At 38.8% G+C, this 17196-nt stretch overlaps 1 protein-coding gene across 1 annotated transcript; it reads left to right on the forward strand.

The window, feature by feature from the left end:
• Positions 1–4383: 4383 nt before the first annotated feature.
• On the forward strand, positions 4384–16634 carry mmaa (metabolism of cobalamin associated A). The gene is made up of 7 exons (XM_074629420.1): positions 4384–4516; positions 5227–5659; positions 7162–7284; positions 8089–8259; positions 9148–9233; positions 11216–11365; positions 15491–16634. The coding sequence occupies exons 2-7, from the start codon at positions 5248–5250 to the stop codon at positions 15779–15781; spliced, it is 1233 nt and encodes a 410-aa protein (XP_074485521.1). The 5' UTR covers positions 4384–4516; positions 5227–5247; the 3' UTR covers positions 15782–16634.
• Positions 16635–17196: the final 562 nt, after the last annotated feature.

Consider the following 17196-nt stretch of genomic DNA (forward strand, 5'->3'; position numbering starts at 1 on the left):
TTTCTCTGTCTCTTTTATGAACACTGTGTCAAGACGTGTGTATTTGTGTGCCCGTCTATTTAATTACAGGCCACCCATGCAAAGAAAATATGCTTCATGGTATTGTCAGGGACTTTCAAAAACATCAACCACTGTGTGTGTGTGTGTGTGTGTGTGTGTGTGTGTGTGTGTGTGTGTGTGCATGTGGACGCAGACCTTCAATTACAACAATTACAAGTGCATCTGAAAGCCAACTGCACTAATGTTAAGCATGATTGCATTTTCCAGTAAATTGCAGGAAAATGCATGAAATGATGTGTTCTCCTTTGTTTTATGGGGCATATTGTGACAGTGCTGGAACAGTTACAACAATCTTCCAGGAAGCTCCCCTGGAAATCACTGACTTAAGTGTGTGTGTGCGTGCTGGAGCTCCATGTGACTGTACATGACGTGGGTGGTTTGGTTGCACAGTGGTTAGCGCTGTTGCCTCCCAAGAGTTTGCATGTTTCTCCCAAATTCCACAGACAGGCACGTCAGGTGGACTCGAGACTCTGAATGTCTGTGACTGAAAGAGTTGGTGAGTGTTGGTCTACCCTGCGTGTTACAGCCCTGTGATGTACTGATTATCCATCAGAGGTGTCGCCCTTCTTTCACTCCAAACTCTGAAGACCAAATGTTAACAGAGCTCTGAAACACTAAGAAAGGTGTCAATTCTCTCTTCTTTCAGGAAACATGCAGATTTGTCTCGCAGTATAGTCCCTGCATTTTAATGGAAGCAGATTTTTTATTTTTTTTTATCATAGTTTATGGTTTTATTTCTTTTCAGTATTGCAAGTGTAATTCTAACTCAGATTTCCATTATTTTACTCAATGAAGGCCCACTATTTTTCTTTTATGTTAATGTCTGCAGTGTACTTTCTGAGTCCAAGAGCCCATTGACTAAAAGTACTTGATAATAACACCTGTCCGAGTAGCTTTGGCTAGGACAGACCTTTTCTTAAAAACAGTTTTGAATGCTTTTGTTTACCAATTAAGTAAGGGATAATGTACAGCGAGACGGTCATTGTTGTGAAATAAACCCTGACAGGTCTAGCAATCGCCCTGAAGGGGTTTATTTCAAAATAATGACCTGCTAGCTGTACATTATCTCGCTTACACAACTACTTACTTAAGAAATCAATAATTTGACACAAACATGGTCTCCCTGAGTCCGACATCAGAACTGCCCCCATAGCAACGGTCTGTTATACATAGCAACGGTCTGCTATAAATAAATAACAGACCGTAGATTGACCAATCAGAGTGAGTATTCAACAAAGCTGTGTAATAAACAATGATAATCAGCAGGGTTCTAATAAAAAAATTAAAAAAACAATGAACAAGGCTGGATTACCAACTGGGCAAAAGTGGGCAACTGTCGTGTGGCGCCAGACCCAAAACCCCCAGATGCAATATGTGTGTAATATGTATATGAATGACAATTTTCAGAAATTACACAATTAGTTTTACAGTATAGCCCATCTACAAAGTGTAAAGATCAAGGATTTGTTAAACATGAAATACATTTGAAAAGTTGCAGATGTTTTTGCATTTTCTGTCATTCCTGTGTATATTTTTGTTTTATTAATTTTTGGTATCGACACTCCAATTCCCACTGCTTTACTAAGTGTTTGCCTACCATTTTATTGTCTGTAATGTTCTTAATTAGTCCAAGAGAGCTAAACAAATTTTACTCTTTTATAATCAAACCTTTTGGAGAAGCCTCAGCCAGTCCTCTCTTGATGACTTGTTGACTTCAATGAGATGATGAAGATAAACAGGTGGTTGTGATTAGGACTTCAAAAAGCAAGACAAATGCAAGCTGTATATTCTATTTTCATTAATGTCAAGAGAAATTGTCTGAAATACTCTGCAGACCACAGTGACACAAAGTGTGTCACTGTGGTCTGCAGAGTATGGCACAAGGGTGTGACAAAGTGACACAAGGGTGTCGTATGAATTATCTATTATTTAAGAGGTGTATAGTTGTGAATAAAGAATGCATTGGCAGTAATACCGGCAAACAGTCTGGGAGTCATAACATACTGCTACATGCTGTCAAGTTTGATGATTTTTAGGGAGAGGAACCAGCTTGTGGGCTCAGGGATGTGAAAATCAACCTCTGCTACCACCTGCTGGCCTATAAATTATCTACTGTCATTAGAGTTTATTTTACTTTTTGTTAACGACTCATAACTTTCACATAATTGTTTTTGTTAACAAATGCCGTTTTAAATACATTGTGTATATGTCTTTATTTATAGAGTTTAAAGATATTTTTTATTAGATATTATTTTTATTTTATTTTTATGAATCAACGGAACTGTTTGTAGGGTCGACTGATAATCGGACATACAGGTCTTAACCATACATTATGTAGAAAATGCAAGCACCCAACTGGGAAATGCACATATTGTAATCAACCAGAAACTGTCGAACATGTACTGATACACTGCAGTAATAACAGTATCGAGAGGAATCACCTTTTACAGTCACTAAGGAAGGCAAAACATCTGGGGCCTCATGTATAAAAGACTGCGCAGCTTTCACACTGGAAGATGGCGTACTCACAAAATTGGAAAAGTACGTACGCACAGAAATGTTCACATGTATAAAACCGTGCGTACGCCTGTTCCTGCGCACCTTTCCTTTATACATCCCAATTGACGTGAAATTGAGCGCAGCTGCACGTGCCACTTGGTCCGCCTTGTCTCCTCCCATTAATAACTATGCAAATAACTATAAACACGCGCCATGCTGTCACTTATTGTCCAAATAACAACGGCAAATCACGCTGGAAAAGGAACAAAAAAGAAGAATTTCACAGAGTGTGAAATTGAAATGTTTGTTACTGAGGTGGAAGCTAGAAAACATATTTTATTTGATGGTCTTTCATCAGGAACCAGTAACAAACGCAACGTCTCCACAGCAGCTGACCGTGCGCTCCCGAAGGCTCCCGAAGGCTTCCGGAGGCGCACTGTCAGCTGCGCCCCGTGCCTCGGCTGCTGAGGGGCGCTGGTCTGGCCGCGTCCTCACTAAATATATACTATACGCTGTGCTGGAGTCACAGAGAGAGATTGTCAATACAATGAAGGATATATATATATATATATATATATATATATATATATATATATATATATATGCAACGAATTAAAAAGAATGAATGACGTTCTTGGTGGGATAAGTCATATATTAAAAGACCTTGTTGAAAAATAAATGTTTGTCTCAACTCACCTAGTTGCTTTACATTCTGTGTATCTCATCTAAACGGCGCCGTATAGCTGCTGCATTTGGCTCATTGTTAGGTGTGCCAGGGTCCGGTTCATCCATCTGTAGCTCCAGGGGACACAGGCTCACCACGGTGGTTTGCCACATTGTGCAGCATGCGATTTTGTTTTTGGCACGGTGGTTAAGACATGTCATCTCTGGGAAATTAGTTTAAATGTGTTTTTGTTGTGCCTTTCTGATGTTAAACATTATGCGCAAACTAGTTAAGAAATATGTGGGTTTTTTTTTTATCCAACATCATAAATAAAGCTCAGTAAGTTGAGTGGAAAAATTATTTTTACACATTTGGCGAGTTTCAGCACTTTGTAGTTTGACGCTGCCAAATGACAGAGTTTGTAGGATGGCCCGCACATTCTCACGACTGGTCTAGAGTTTGCGGCACGGTACGCACATTCTCACGCCACGTTGATTTTTATACATCCCGGTGTGAGCGTGAAACACAGCGTACGCAACATTTTAGTACGTGCGCACCGTTTATACATGAGGCCCCAGGCCTTTACATTGTCAGGTCTATTGGGGAATACAGCAGATAACATATACTGTGAAATTATTCAGGGTTTTTTTTCATACTTTATTTTTTCCCTTTTTTCAAGGCTGTTTTCATATATGCAATCCACTGTTCGTAATTACAACAGTCTATAAACCAACTTTTAAGTAGATGAGCTTACAGACAAACCCATCAAGTACACTGGAGAAAACAACCTCAACATTCAACACCGAAACAAAACCAAGAAAAAAAAATAACAATAATAATAATAATGACAAAAAGAAAGAATAGAGTTAAAAAAACAACAAAAAAACACACATAACAAAAAAACAAACAATAATAATACAAAAATACGAAATTATTATTATTCAGTTTTTAGGGGAAACTGCTTTAGTTAAACGAATCTAGAGTTTTCCTCATTATTATTATTATTATTATTATTATTATTATTATTATTATTTTTCTTTATTTATTATTATTTATTTTATTTTTATTTTTTAATTTTGTTTCTGCACAGTCTCCTGCTCCTCACTCCAGTAGTCCAGATGGTGGCGGTAACGCACCTCTAAGATGGTTTGCCAACCGCCAATAAACACCAAAGAAGAAGAAGAACTGTTTGTAGGGGGCGGTGCTCTACGTCACCGGAAACAGGAAGAGGATGAAAGATACAAACAACCGGGGATGTGTTACCCTGTAACACCTCCGTGCAGCTGAGACGAGGTCAGTGTGAGCTCTCATAACAAACAATCTGCATTAACTTTGTTCTTTTATTAGCTATATCTGTGACAACTGTCTTTACAGTCACAGGGCGGACAAACGTTCACATAATGTTAGTCTAACGACCAGTGGAAGATATTATATATTATATATGCAAGTTATTTAACCTTATTATGTCACAGCTGGCTGGATAACTAACTACACATGTGTCAGCAGGAGATACTGCAACATTCATCCTGGGAGAGACAGGAAACCTTCTGTCTTTTGTCATTTAAATAAAAAACATTAATACCTAGTGTAATGGAAGGCAGCTTTATCTGTAGAGCACATTTCAGCAACAGGACAGTTCAAAGTGCTTTACATAAACATCCAATAACATTGAGACAAAGTGCAAAAGAACATTAAGACATAATTTAAACAGTTATAAAAACATTAAAGATTAGAAAATAAAAACAAGCTAAAAATAAAAGCTAGGATAGAAGCTAAAATAGAGTATAACATATAAGAGTAAAAGCTCTAGTGCAGTATAAGATCATTATCTGGTTTAATAAAAGGCAGCAGCAAACAGGAAAGTTTTAATCTTTGATTTAGAAGAACTCAGAGTTGGAGTTGGTCCTGCAGGTTTCTGGGAGCTTGTTCCAGATATTTGGTGCATAAAAACTGAACTGAAGTGTAAAAATCACCACTGTTTATTGTCTTCTTTCTCCTCCTAGGTGCCCCACATTTACCATAAAATGCGGCGTGTTGGCTTCTCCCTCCTCCGCCACATCTCTTCCCTTCCCTCGTCAGTCACCACCAGGACATGCTGCCTCCACCTCCACCAGAGGGTCCTGACTGGTTCCCACACCTGTTACCAGAGCAACAGCATCCCGGGTCACAGCTGCCAGCACCGTCGGGGTGTGAGCGCAGCAGCCCTCAGGCAGCAGCACATACAGGACCTGAGTGGGCCTGAGCAGAGACTGCTGAATAAACTGTATGAAGGGCTGATCGGAGGACAGCGAGCGTCTCTTGCTGAATCCATCACTCTAGTGGAGACCCAGCATCCCAGGAAGAAAGAGCTGGCCCAGGTGCTGCTGCAGAGGGTGCTGGCCCACAGGAGGGAGCAGGAGAGCCGTAATGGAGGGAAGCCGGTGGCCTTCAGAGTAGGTGTGTGGTCTGTGTTTGAGTAACTCAAAGGTGGGCTTGGGCTTGTGTCAGGACAACACTAAAGTAACTGCACCATACTATACACTTCCTGGCCCCTTCATTAGGTACACCAATGCAATTTAATGCAATCCAATACAACAGATCTGCCACATACGGCATGGGGGAGAGGTGTTAATTCAACTATATGTTTTATTATTGAGGTCGTACTTATAGGTGGTGTTGTACTGGACTGCATTATATCCCACCGAGTTTGTAAATGGGGTGGGTGAAAACATTAGAAACACCTTTCAGTATTTTCCTTTCAACCCTTTATTTAATCAGGTAAATCCCATTGAGATCAAGATCTCATTTTCAATAGAGGCCTGAGTACATAAGTGTATAAATTGAACACAAAACAAACCATTTGAAAATATACATTATCAATCATGATGATTACAATAATATAATGAAAAAAATACAACTAATATAACACCACTATATTAGGGCTGACCCGAATTCTTCGAAGCTCCTTCAACCGTCCCCATGGTAATCGACCTCCAAATCCGTATTCAAATAAGTAAAGTATCCAAAACAAAGGAATCTCCAGTATAATTTTAGAGCTGCAATGATTAATTGATTAGTTGTCAACTACTAAATTAATTGCCTATTTTGATAATCGATTTAAGTCATTTTTTATGAAAAAAAAATCCCAATTCTCTGATTCCAGCTTCTTAAATGTGAACATTTCCTGGTTTCTTTACTCCTCTATGACAGTAAACTGAATATCTTTGAGTTGTGGACAAAACAAGACATTTGAGGAAGTCATCATCTTGGGCTTTGGGAAACACTGATCGACATTTTTCACCATTTTCTGACATTTTATAGACCAAACAACTAATCGATTAATCGACTGGAAATAATCGACAGATTAATCGACAATGGAAATAATCGTTAGTTGCAGCCCTTGTTCATTGTATACTATAACTTCAATGATTTTAAATTCTGAAGCAAATTCAAAACGCTTCCTCACCACAATTGTGAACAAAATATTGCTCTATAGTTTCTGAATTGATTCAAAAGTTGATCTAAAACCAAAAGGAAACTGACTTAAACTGCTGAATGTTCAGAAGGTTTCTACAAAGTGTGCAACAGAATTATAAACTTGGTCACTGGATGTTTCATGCACCTTTGCATTCGTAGTTTCGATGTACACAGGCTTGTTCCTTCTGACACTATTATTGCTGTTAAAATCATTCTGCTTGTCTGTTCATAAAATGACATGCAGTCAGTGAAAGCAGTGCACCACACATTAATTTCCCACGCTGATGCTCTCTACACCTTGTCATGTTTTATTTAAGAGAGCTGCTACATTGGTTCAGTCACCAGTGTTAGTTTCAAACCTGTAAGGGTGAGATTTACACTGCTTATCTTGTATTTAAGTCTGTTTTAAAGTTATATGAAGTCAGAGAAACCAGTTCTTGGTGCCATTTGTTGATGATTTGATCCCTTTGTTGATTTCTCAGGTCTTTCCGGTCCTCCAGGAGCAGGGAAGTCGACCTTCATTGAGGTGGTGGGGAAGATGTTGACAGGACGTGGTCATAAAGTTTCAGTGCTGGCTGTTGACCCGTCCTCCTGCACTACAGGAGGTAAACACAGATCATCGGCATATTATGATACTGAGGAAGAGCTGCGATTGGGTGCTTTACAATGCACAATAGATTTATGTGAGACATCGTAATGTATGTAAAGATGTTTATTTTTTATGTACGTTTTGATGTTTTAATTAGACTACAACTATAATATTTGTAGAATCAACAGCAGCACTTTTACACTACTCAATGTTAAAGAGTAACTTTGGTATTTTTGAAACTGGACCCCATTTCCCCAAGTTTTTGTGTCTAACTGACGAATAGGGACAACAATTTTTGAAACTGGTTCAGTATTGAGGGATAACTCTGTAACTTGCAGCTGTAAAACCAGCTTCGAGGGTAAGTGAGCAGCGTCAATGATGTTACGTTCACTAAAAGTGCTTGTTTTTCCACTGACAGGCTCAGATTGTTATTATACGTGTCTGACAACATTATGGAGAGCACCACCGTTGTCTTCAGCAATACGTCATCTCGTGAGATTTCAGAACGAGACTTCTCCTTGAGCGAGACTCTTTCCATAATGTCAGACGCTTAAAATAACAATCAGAGCCTGTCATGGCAAAAACAAGCACTTTTATTGGACGGAAATGACGTTGCCAGCTTGCCCTTATAGGATTACATTACAGCCTGTGAGCAGCTGCCGTCTACAGCGCTCTCCCTCATTACTGGACCAATTTCAGAAATTGTTGTCACTCTTAGTCAGTTAGACACAAAAACATGAGAAAATAGGGTATAGGTTGAAAAATACAGAAATAACCCTTTAAATGTATGCTACAAACTGACTCATCCCTCTTGTTGCAGGGTCTCTGATGGGTGATAAGACTCGTATGACTGAACTCTCCAGGGACATGAGCGCTTTTATCAGGCCATCTCCGGCCTCAGGAACACTTGGTGGAGTCACCAGAACAACTAATGAGGCCATTGTTCTCTGTGAGGGAGCGGGATATGACATTGTCCTTGTTGAGACCGTAGGTAAGACACCGTGATTCTCAAAGGGGATTTTCTCTCAGGCTCTAATATTGTATTTTTTTATCCACATAAGACAGATTTCTTTGGAGCAATCTTGGTTTCACCCTGTTAACTGATTTTTTTCCTGTTCCTTTTTAAATACAAAAATCAAAAGCTTTCATCCTGTCGTCTTCTCCCTGAACCCTTCATCATATTAAACTTATCATTTCTGTTAATTGTTTCTTTAAAAAGCTGAAAAATGGTAACACACATTTTTTTGGTGTTCAGCAGTAGGGCTGCGTATCGATGCAAAATGTTCCGATACCAGAATGACACAATCCTTTTTTTTAGTTTAACAAAATAAGCCAAACCTAACTAATTCATCCATGTTTCGTGCAGCCCTACAAGAACAAATTAAATACCGTATAAAATTAACAAAATTGTGTTTTGAAGTCAGGAAATATCTGATAAAAGAATAAGAAATTAAGAGTAACAATCTCAGCAAGTATTTGTTGTAAAGCTCGGTACTCTTTTTTGAGTTTTTGATACTCGGTGCTACAGACCCAACTTGGTCAGTGTACTAAATGTTGAGGTTTTTATTTATTGTGATGAATCTGAAGTTTGTGGAGGTTCATGATTATTAAAAATCTATTTTTTTCTATTTATTTATTCTTTGGGTGAATTGCTTTTTACTGTAAAATCAATTTAACTTGTAATGCAACTGCAGGATACAACATTCAAATTGGTGTCTCTTTATTGTGGATTTAGTTTTAGATTGAGGATTTTCACTTGGTCATTGATTTACTTATATTAGTCTGATTTGCTGTAAATAGTAGTAGTAGCAGTAATAATCTTTTATTTAGTCATATTGCTGATCAGTGGTGACATTTCAATCTGTGTTTTTGTTTCCAGGTGTGGGCCAGTCAGAGTTTGCAGTGGCTGACATGGTCGACATGTTTGTGTTGCTGATTCCGCCAGCAGGGGGCGATGAACTCCAGGTCAGTGAAAAACATGAGCAGCAACAAGCCCATCAGTGTCAGATATTGTTTCAACTGTAAGAAGCTAGAAGAAAAACAACATTAGATGTGCCCGGTTGAATAATATTCAAGTCTAATCTGGCAGGTCATAAAGTTCAGTGGCATTAAAACAGTTTACTGAATATTATTCTTCACTGCTGTTGTCATTTTATAAACATCAGATACGTTTGTTTACTTTTGCACATACAACTTTTGAGTAAAAAGTTTTTATGGAGTGAAAACACATTTTTATTTCAGCCTCATTATTTTAACACCACACGTGATGGAGACAAAATATGATCTAATCTACATTTTGAATTACCTTCCTGCATAAATACATTTACAAGTTACATTATTAAATAGAAACTGACTTTTGCGTCCACATTTGTATGTAAAGATGAGCATGTTGACAAAAGCTATCTGCTAATCAATTTATTAATTAGCTATATTAATGACTTAATTAGCCTGACTCATTAGGATTAATATTATGCTGATTATTGTGGGACATTCAGCAGCTCAAGTGGCATTTGTTTTGATTATTGTAATTATATCTTAAATGAAACACGTTGCATTAGAAATTCATTGAACTAGCATTTAAACAAACAGTAAACTTATGTTATTCAGATTGCAAGTACAGTATTCCCAACAGCACAGTTTGACTTGTTTAACTCTTTACCATTCCGCCCCCTGTTTCAGAGGGGTCGGGTCGGGACAGAGGTTGTTCAGAGGAAGATAAATAGTCAACAGTAGATGTCACTTAGAAGTGGTGTACATTATCTGAAAGCTGAGAACCTTAAAATTAATTTGACATGCAATTAAATTATTAATTAATTGATTATTTCAAATTAATTGTAAACGTGTAGAAGGGTTTAAAACCTTATAAATGAAGTATGTGATGGTCATTCCCATTCCACATTTTTGGGTTGATATCATTTGTTACCCAGATTTGGTGCTAAATTTAATCATTTTTTATCACTTGAGAATTGATAAAAATGATCATAATCCCTCCAAAATACCACATTAAGACACCAAGACCTTGAGGAACATCATAGAAAAGCCATGCTGTGATTTGGTTTCAAAAACTTTTGACATTTAGAGTTTTCTGCAAGATTGCATTTTTCAGTGATTGCTTGGCGAGCATTTCTGTTCTGGAAACGGCTCAGAAACCCCTTTATTGTCAATCTACTTAGGAAAGCCATCCATCCTCTGAATGCTCTAGGTCTCTAGTTTATGGCTGTACATTTTCATGAAGCTGTGATTATCCTAGAGGTCACAACAGGTCATTTTATACAGTGAAGTCAAGTTTAAAAAAATGGTCTCTCTAAAATGAAATGGCTACTGTGGGGACTAACATCATCACACATGAATACAGTTGGGCTCTTTGGATCCACAACAGTCTCAGCTTTACAGTGATACCCAATTTATGTAATTCCAAGACTGTTTAGGGACCCCAGGATGCAGGAATACTCCTCAAGGAGTGGAAGAGGTTAAATTATAAATTACAGGAGTGACACAAACCTATGTGACATATAGATTTTCAATTGCATTATTATATGACACATTACATGACTCAAGTAGAGCAAAATAACTTAACTAACATCTTTATTGGATAAAGCCAAACAACACTGACAGCTGCAACTCCATCCTCGAGTCACCAGCTGGATACAAAGACCTGAACTGAAACTACATTTCAACAGGTGACAGGCACTTTATAGAGTAAGTGCTACAAATCAGCTCAACTGCTTTCCTTGTCTTGGATCAGTCAGAAGCTGACAGCAGTGAGGGATCGATAGAAAACAACAATATCAGAATAATAAATAGGTAAACTGGCAGCCAACCGCGGCTCCATCCATCACTCTGTACACAGATCCCTCAGCAGATTAGGTGTCTAGACATCAGATTTATTTACAGTGTTCTGAGAGGTTAATGCCCCCCCCATGTTTAATGCCAAAATCTCTGTCCAGGGTATCAAGAGGGGCATCATCGAGAGGGCCGACTTGGTGGTGGTGACGAAGTCGGATGGAGACCTATTGGTGCCAGCCAGGAGGATCCAGACTGAATACACCAGCGCACTCAAGCTGCTCAGGAGACAGTCCAAGTCCTGGAACCCTAAGGTGTGTGTGTGTGTGTGTAAGGGAATGTGTGTGTAGGCAGGGAGGGAGGGAGGGAGCCAGCAACACAATGATTACGCATTTATAAAAAAAAATAAAAAAGGATAATTGACAAGTGTTCAAAATTTGACCTAACTGGGCGGTCGCAGCAGAAGTATCACTGCTCTGTGGACCCAACAAGCCATCACACTGAGAGGTCAGCTGACCCAGGAGGGGGTGGGAGGAGGAGGATGATGATGATGATGGTGATGATGTCATGGCATCATGGTTTCAGTACTGCAGTGTCTCACCCCTCCCCGCATGTCCCAGCTCACCCGCCTGCCTGCCTGCCTGGCTGGCCTTGTCCCTTTGTTTTCCCAGCCCAATGCAGCATCTGCCCACTGGGCAAGCTGCCAGGAAACACCCCCCACGTCCCACCCCTCTCCTCACCCCCACCCCCTTACTCCTGCTGCTCTGAATACTCGGCTGCTGTGTCATGCATTTTGCTGATTAGAAGCCTGCGCACTCAACATAAAAGCTGATAGGCTGCTCTTCGTAGTCTCCTCTCTGTATTTATCCTTACTTTTGCTGTATTGCCCTTTTTTGTGTCTGTCTGTTTGGCCTACAGTAGCATTATCTATGATTTAGTCTGTCGCCATCTCTCATCTTCATCAGTCTGCCCTCTGTTGTCCACCTCGCTCAGCATGAAAACATATAACGTGAATGACACGACTTTGATTTCTAAGTTCTTGGTGATATGTGAAAAATCTTGAGACCTAATGATAAACTACTTTTACTCACAATTAAGGCTACAACTAACAATTCTTTTCTCAATCAATTAATTGTTTGTTCTATAAAATGTCAGAAAAATATAAAAAAAATAAAACATCTAAAGTTCCAAGAGCCCAGGGAGGACTATCCGACCAACAAATCCAAAATCCAAAAAACATTCAATTGACAATGATCTAAGAAACAGAAAAATAGTAAATCCTCACGTGAAAGAAGGTAGAATCTCTACTAACGATATGAATTCTCATCAAATTGAAAGTATCAATAGCTAATCACCTATCAGTAGTAGTCTCTGTTAATGTCTTTGTCTTAAAGGTGCACTCCGCCAATATTATAACCTCCGGTTCTGAAAAGTGCCTTAAACTTGCATTCTTTCTAACAGCCAGCAGGGGGCGACTCCTCTGGTTGCAAAAAGAAGTCTGATTGTATAGAAGTCTATGAGAAAATGACCCTACTTCTCACTTGATTTATTACCTCAGTAAACATTGTAAACATGAGTTTATGGTCTCAATCACTAGTTTCAAGTCTTCTCCAATACAGCATGATGTTCATTTAGTAAATTATGGTCCCATTTAGAGTCAAATAGACCATAAAGCAGGGGATGCTTTAGGGCGGGGCTACCTTGTGATTGACAGGTCGCTACCACGGCGTTGTCCGGTCTGGGAGTTGTCCGTGTTTTTGTCTTAGAACTTTAATCCTTTCAAAGTGTGTTCTCAGTTCATGAAAGTCAATATTAACATTTTGGTCGCCTAAAAATGTCTTATTCAGCGTTCAGTTGTACTTCTTTCCACCCTCTGGTGTCGCTTCTAGTTGCAAAAAAACAAGATGGCGACAGCCAAAATGCAAAACTAGATACTTCAAAAACAAACCACAAACCAATGGGTGACCTCACGGTGACTACGTCCACTTCTGATATACAGTCTGTGTTCACAGAGAATCAGCTTAGCCTGTGAGAACTGTTGAATAATGTCTCCTGATGGAAGAAGTCTCACAGAAACTTCATCGCTTGCCCCGATTTATTCTTATTCTTTAGCAATTTTTACTTGTCTTTAAATATTTATTAAAATCCTTTTTATCAGCTTTTTTTTAAACTTTGAAGCACTTTTTAACCCTGAGTTTTTAAAAGTACTATATGAATAAACTTACTTAAACTACTTACTTCTAATCTCAGTTTGAGTTTGGACATTCATTTCGAAGTCTCTGTGTGGAAAGAATGTTTAAAGGTGTTGGATCTTGCTCTGGCAAGTCCTGCAATGTTAAGAAAGTGCCATACTAAATTGCTGGAGTAGCCCTTTTATAGGGTCAGTTGACCCAAGTTACAAAAAACGTATTTTCTCACTTACCTGTCCAACAGTTTTCATAAAAGGCAAATTCATCAGGAGAAAGTAGTTCCACTGAAAACTATTCACAGTGAGGTCTATGGATTATGCACAGAAACAGGAACATTTGCTTGTGGAAGAAAAATATTATTAAATGAAAATTTTCATTGCTCCAAATCCATTGTCCTGTGGTGGAGGAAGAAATGTCAGAGACAGATACGGTATCTTAAAACATGGACATTTAAGGCCAATCCTATCCGCATGGCTAGACGCCAGTAGGTTTTTTTTTTTTTTGTTTGAACCAGCCCTTTAAAGAGGATAATTAGTGAACGTGCAGTACATTTAGTTTCACTAAGTTTGATTTCCTGTTTTTGCATCAGACTCAAATTAAGCCCTTGTAAAATGATTAACTTAATGATGTAATTAGAGGATTCATAATTGCCTGTTGATCACAGGCCGGCAACATTTATCAGGCTGTCACATTCAACTTCGTCGATTACCAGTTGATGTCAAATTATCTCCAAATGATACATGTAATTTCATCATACTTTAGCAGCCTGGAGATTGTGGAGTATCTGTGCTTTTATTTGACATCAGCACTGAGGTCTACTCTCGTCTCTCCTCCTCCAAACTCCCTTTTCTTATTTTAATTCACCTTCACATTCAAGTGTGTAATGAAGTGATAAAAATAAACTTTTATATATGCTGTTTCAGGGTCTTAAATGACATCTGACTGAATGGCCTGCCTTCTTTTGTATTCCCAAATCTGAGGCTCTTTCACTTCTTTTTCTGCGTTGAATTTGAATGTTACCCTGAATTTCATCATGTGCTCTTGAAACTGCAACAAGCTCTGAAAAGAGACATTCAGTCACTTGAACTAAGCGCATAAGTGACATTTATCCCCATATTGCTTGTGTGAACAAGGTGTTATAGGGAGACAAATACTCACGCTGTTTGTAAAGTGACATGACGGCTTCTTACAGCTTGGCGGTGCATCGCAAAAGTAACCAAACCTTAAACAATAGAATGAACCCATAGAACGGAAAAACGCCCCAGACTCAACTGTAATTAACTACTGTATATGCAAAACGCTCTTATTATTTAAAAACAAAGCTTAATGCACCTTTAAATTATATCTTTGTCAAACATCGTTTTGTTTTGCAATGTAAAACAGTATTTCTTTCAATAGTTGTTTTTGGCATTTCTGTTTCACATACAACATATTGCTGAATCTAAGACATATCCTAGATTGCTTTTTATTGTTACACAATGTACATTAATCAACACTGACATTTAAAAAATGTATGTAAATGTGTCAGGGTTGCACTCAAAAGACCAATATGAATAAGAACTGCCAAAAAATTATTTAAAAAACACTATACTAAGTGAAATCACGATAAGAAATAAGAGGAAATTCATCACAAGATGTCCTAACAGTCCCAAACAAACTATACCATCCAACTTATAGACAATTTAAAAGACTTTTTTTGCATTTTTGCCTTTATTGGACAGTTCACAGTACAGAGACAGACAGGAAACAAGGGGAGAAAGAAGAGGGTATGACATGCAACAAGGGTCCTCATCTGTAATCAAACTGGGGACATTTTAGCTATCTATCATCTGTCTCAGCCATTTGGCTACCAGGACAATTTTAACCATATTCTAAGTTTGACTTTTCTTTTTTTTTAAAATACCTTGCATTTCATAGTATTCCAGATTGTCGCTACTTGCACAGAGCATTCATATGGGCTCTTCTCGTGAACACGGTAAACACCCCATTTGTAGGCACCAGTACTGTCCAAGGGTTTGACAAAGGAGGACGTGCTTTTCCGTACAGAATCCTAAATACGAGACACAAGTCCATATGACATTTCCAACTTTCTATACTGAATAAAGTATGGACGGTAGTTTGCTGTGCCTTTGGGGACATCTTCAGGCTGAACCGTCAAAATGTCCAGACTACCACCTGGTTGTTGAAAAAGAGACCTTTTTAAATTCACACATGCATCCCGCGCCCCTCCCCCCTAAACTCCCTCTTCAGGTGGTGCGTGCCTCCTCACAGACCAACGAGGGAATCCCAGAGGTCTGGGCCAAGATGGAGTCGTACCGGGACGCCATGTTAGCCAACTGTGAACTACAGGGCCGGCGGAGGGCCCAGCAGAAGATTTGGATGTGGAGTTTGATCCAGGAGAACGCCCTCTGCCATTTCCAGAATCACCCCAGTGTCAGAGAGGCTCTACCCCACCTTGAGGAGAGGGTCACCAAAGGAGCCATCTCACCGGGCCTGGCTGCTGACCTGCTTCTCAAAGCATACTCATCATCATCACCTTAGTAATCATTGGGACTGCACTTTTGGGGACGGCTCATGGCTGATCAGGGCCAGGACAGAGTGACAATAAGTGACCTTGACTCTGTGGTTTGCACAAAAAAAAAGCAGTCTTGCTTTTTTTTACTCTTAATTTGAAATTTAAAACACCTAAGATAAAAGTCACCCTTCAACAGAAACTTCACTTTCTGCATGCTTTAATCCAAATCAGGAGAGGGAAGAGAGTGCTGACAGTCTCAGCTACAGCTTCATGACACATCCACATTTGGACAGTGGACGGCAAAATGAAACATTTCAATTGCTGTGAGATATGAAATGTTGCGCTGCCAACGGCCTGGTTTTCTGAAGCAGATACTGGGATTGTCTTCTTGGACCAATACACTACAGATGAACAGTTTTAATGAGATTAGTAAAAAAAAACGGAGGATTATAAAGGCCATGTAGTTACATTTGGAGATTGCACAATACCCATCACTAGTCAGTAAATAGTGAAGCTGTGACTTGTTGTTCATGCCATAAATATTGACATGACAAGTACTGCAGTGGTATGATCTGTGAGAAGCTATTGCTACTGACACTCTAGCTCGCCCTCGTCATACAGGTATCAATAACACATACTGTTTATAACCCAAAAAGCAAAGTGTTGAAATGGGATTTGTTATGGTCAGATGTTTCTCTTGTTGAACTGCCATGGACATTGCTCCAATAAAAAAAAAACTAATTTCCTTTTGAAAAGAAACTGGACATACATAAATGCTTTTTATTCACTGTTTGTGTTTCTGAGTTGAATATTAAAAGAGTGATGTGAAACTTATATGGATAAGAGAATAACATTAAATCTCTCCGTACAGTTGGCCAAGCTTTTCTCTCTCTCTCTCCTTGTGTTTGCTCGTGATATGAAAAACGGGGGAGTGATTAATGTTACCTCTACGAATATTAGTCCTGAGATTTGTCAGAGACGTAATGACATTTTTTTTCTGCACTCTGGAGCCAGAAATGTCATTGAAGGTATCCCCTGAATGAGTCCGCTGCTTCTAATTCAGGCAAAACACACTTTAATATTTTCAGAATTACTTTCATAATGCACTGCACTCCTGGACGCCACCAGAGAATTAAAGACAAAGAGAAGTCACGCACTCATAACTCCAGTGCAGCTACTTTATTAATTTAAACAGACATTCTGCTTTATTCAGGGTAAAGCAGAAGACTCCAGTGTCAGAGACATATGGTTGTACATGGTTGTATAATCTATAAAAAGGGTACTTTCAAATCGCAGAGATCAGTCATTGTGATAATGTCCTGCTTAGACTATCAGTGCAAACTAGGGCTGCAACTAACTGTTATTTTTACTATCTATTAATCTTTATATTATTATTTTTAAATTAATATATTAATCATTTAGTCTATAAAAAGCCAGAAAA

Source organism: Sebastes fasciatus, chromosome 3, assembly GCF_043250625.1.
Source record: "Sebastes fasciatus isolate fSebFas1 chromosome 3, fSebFas1.pri, whole genome shotgun sequence".
Lineage (NCBI taxonomy): Eukaryota > Metazoa > Chordata > Actinopteri > Perciformes > Sebastidae > Sebastes > Sebastes fasciatus.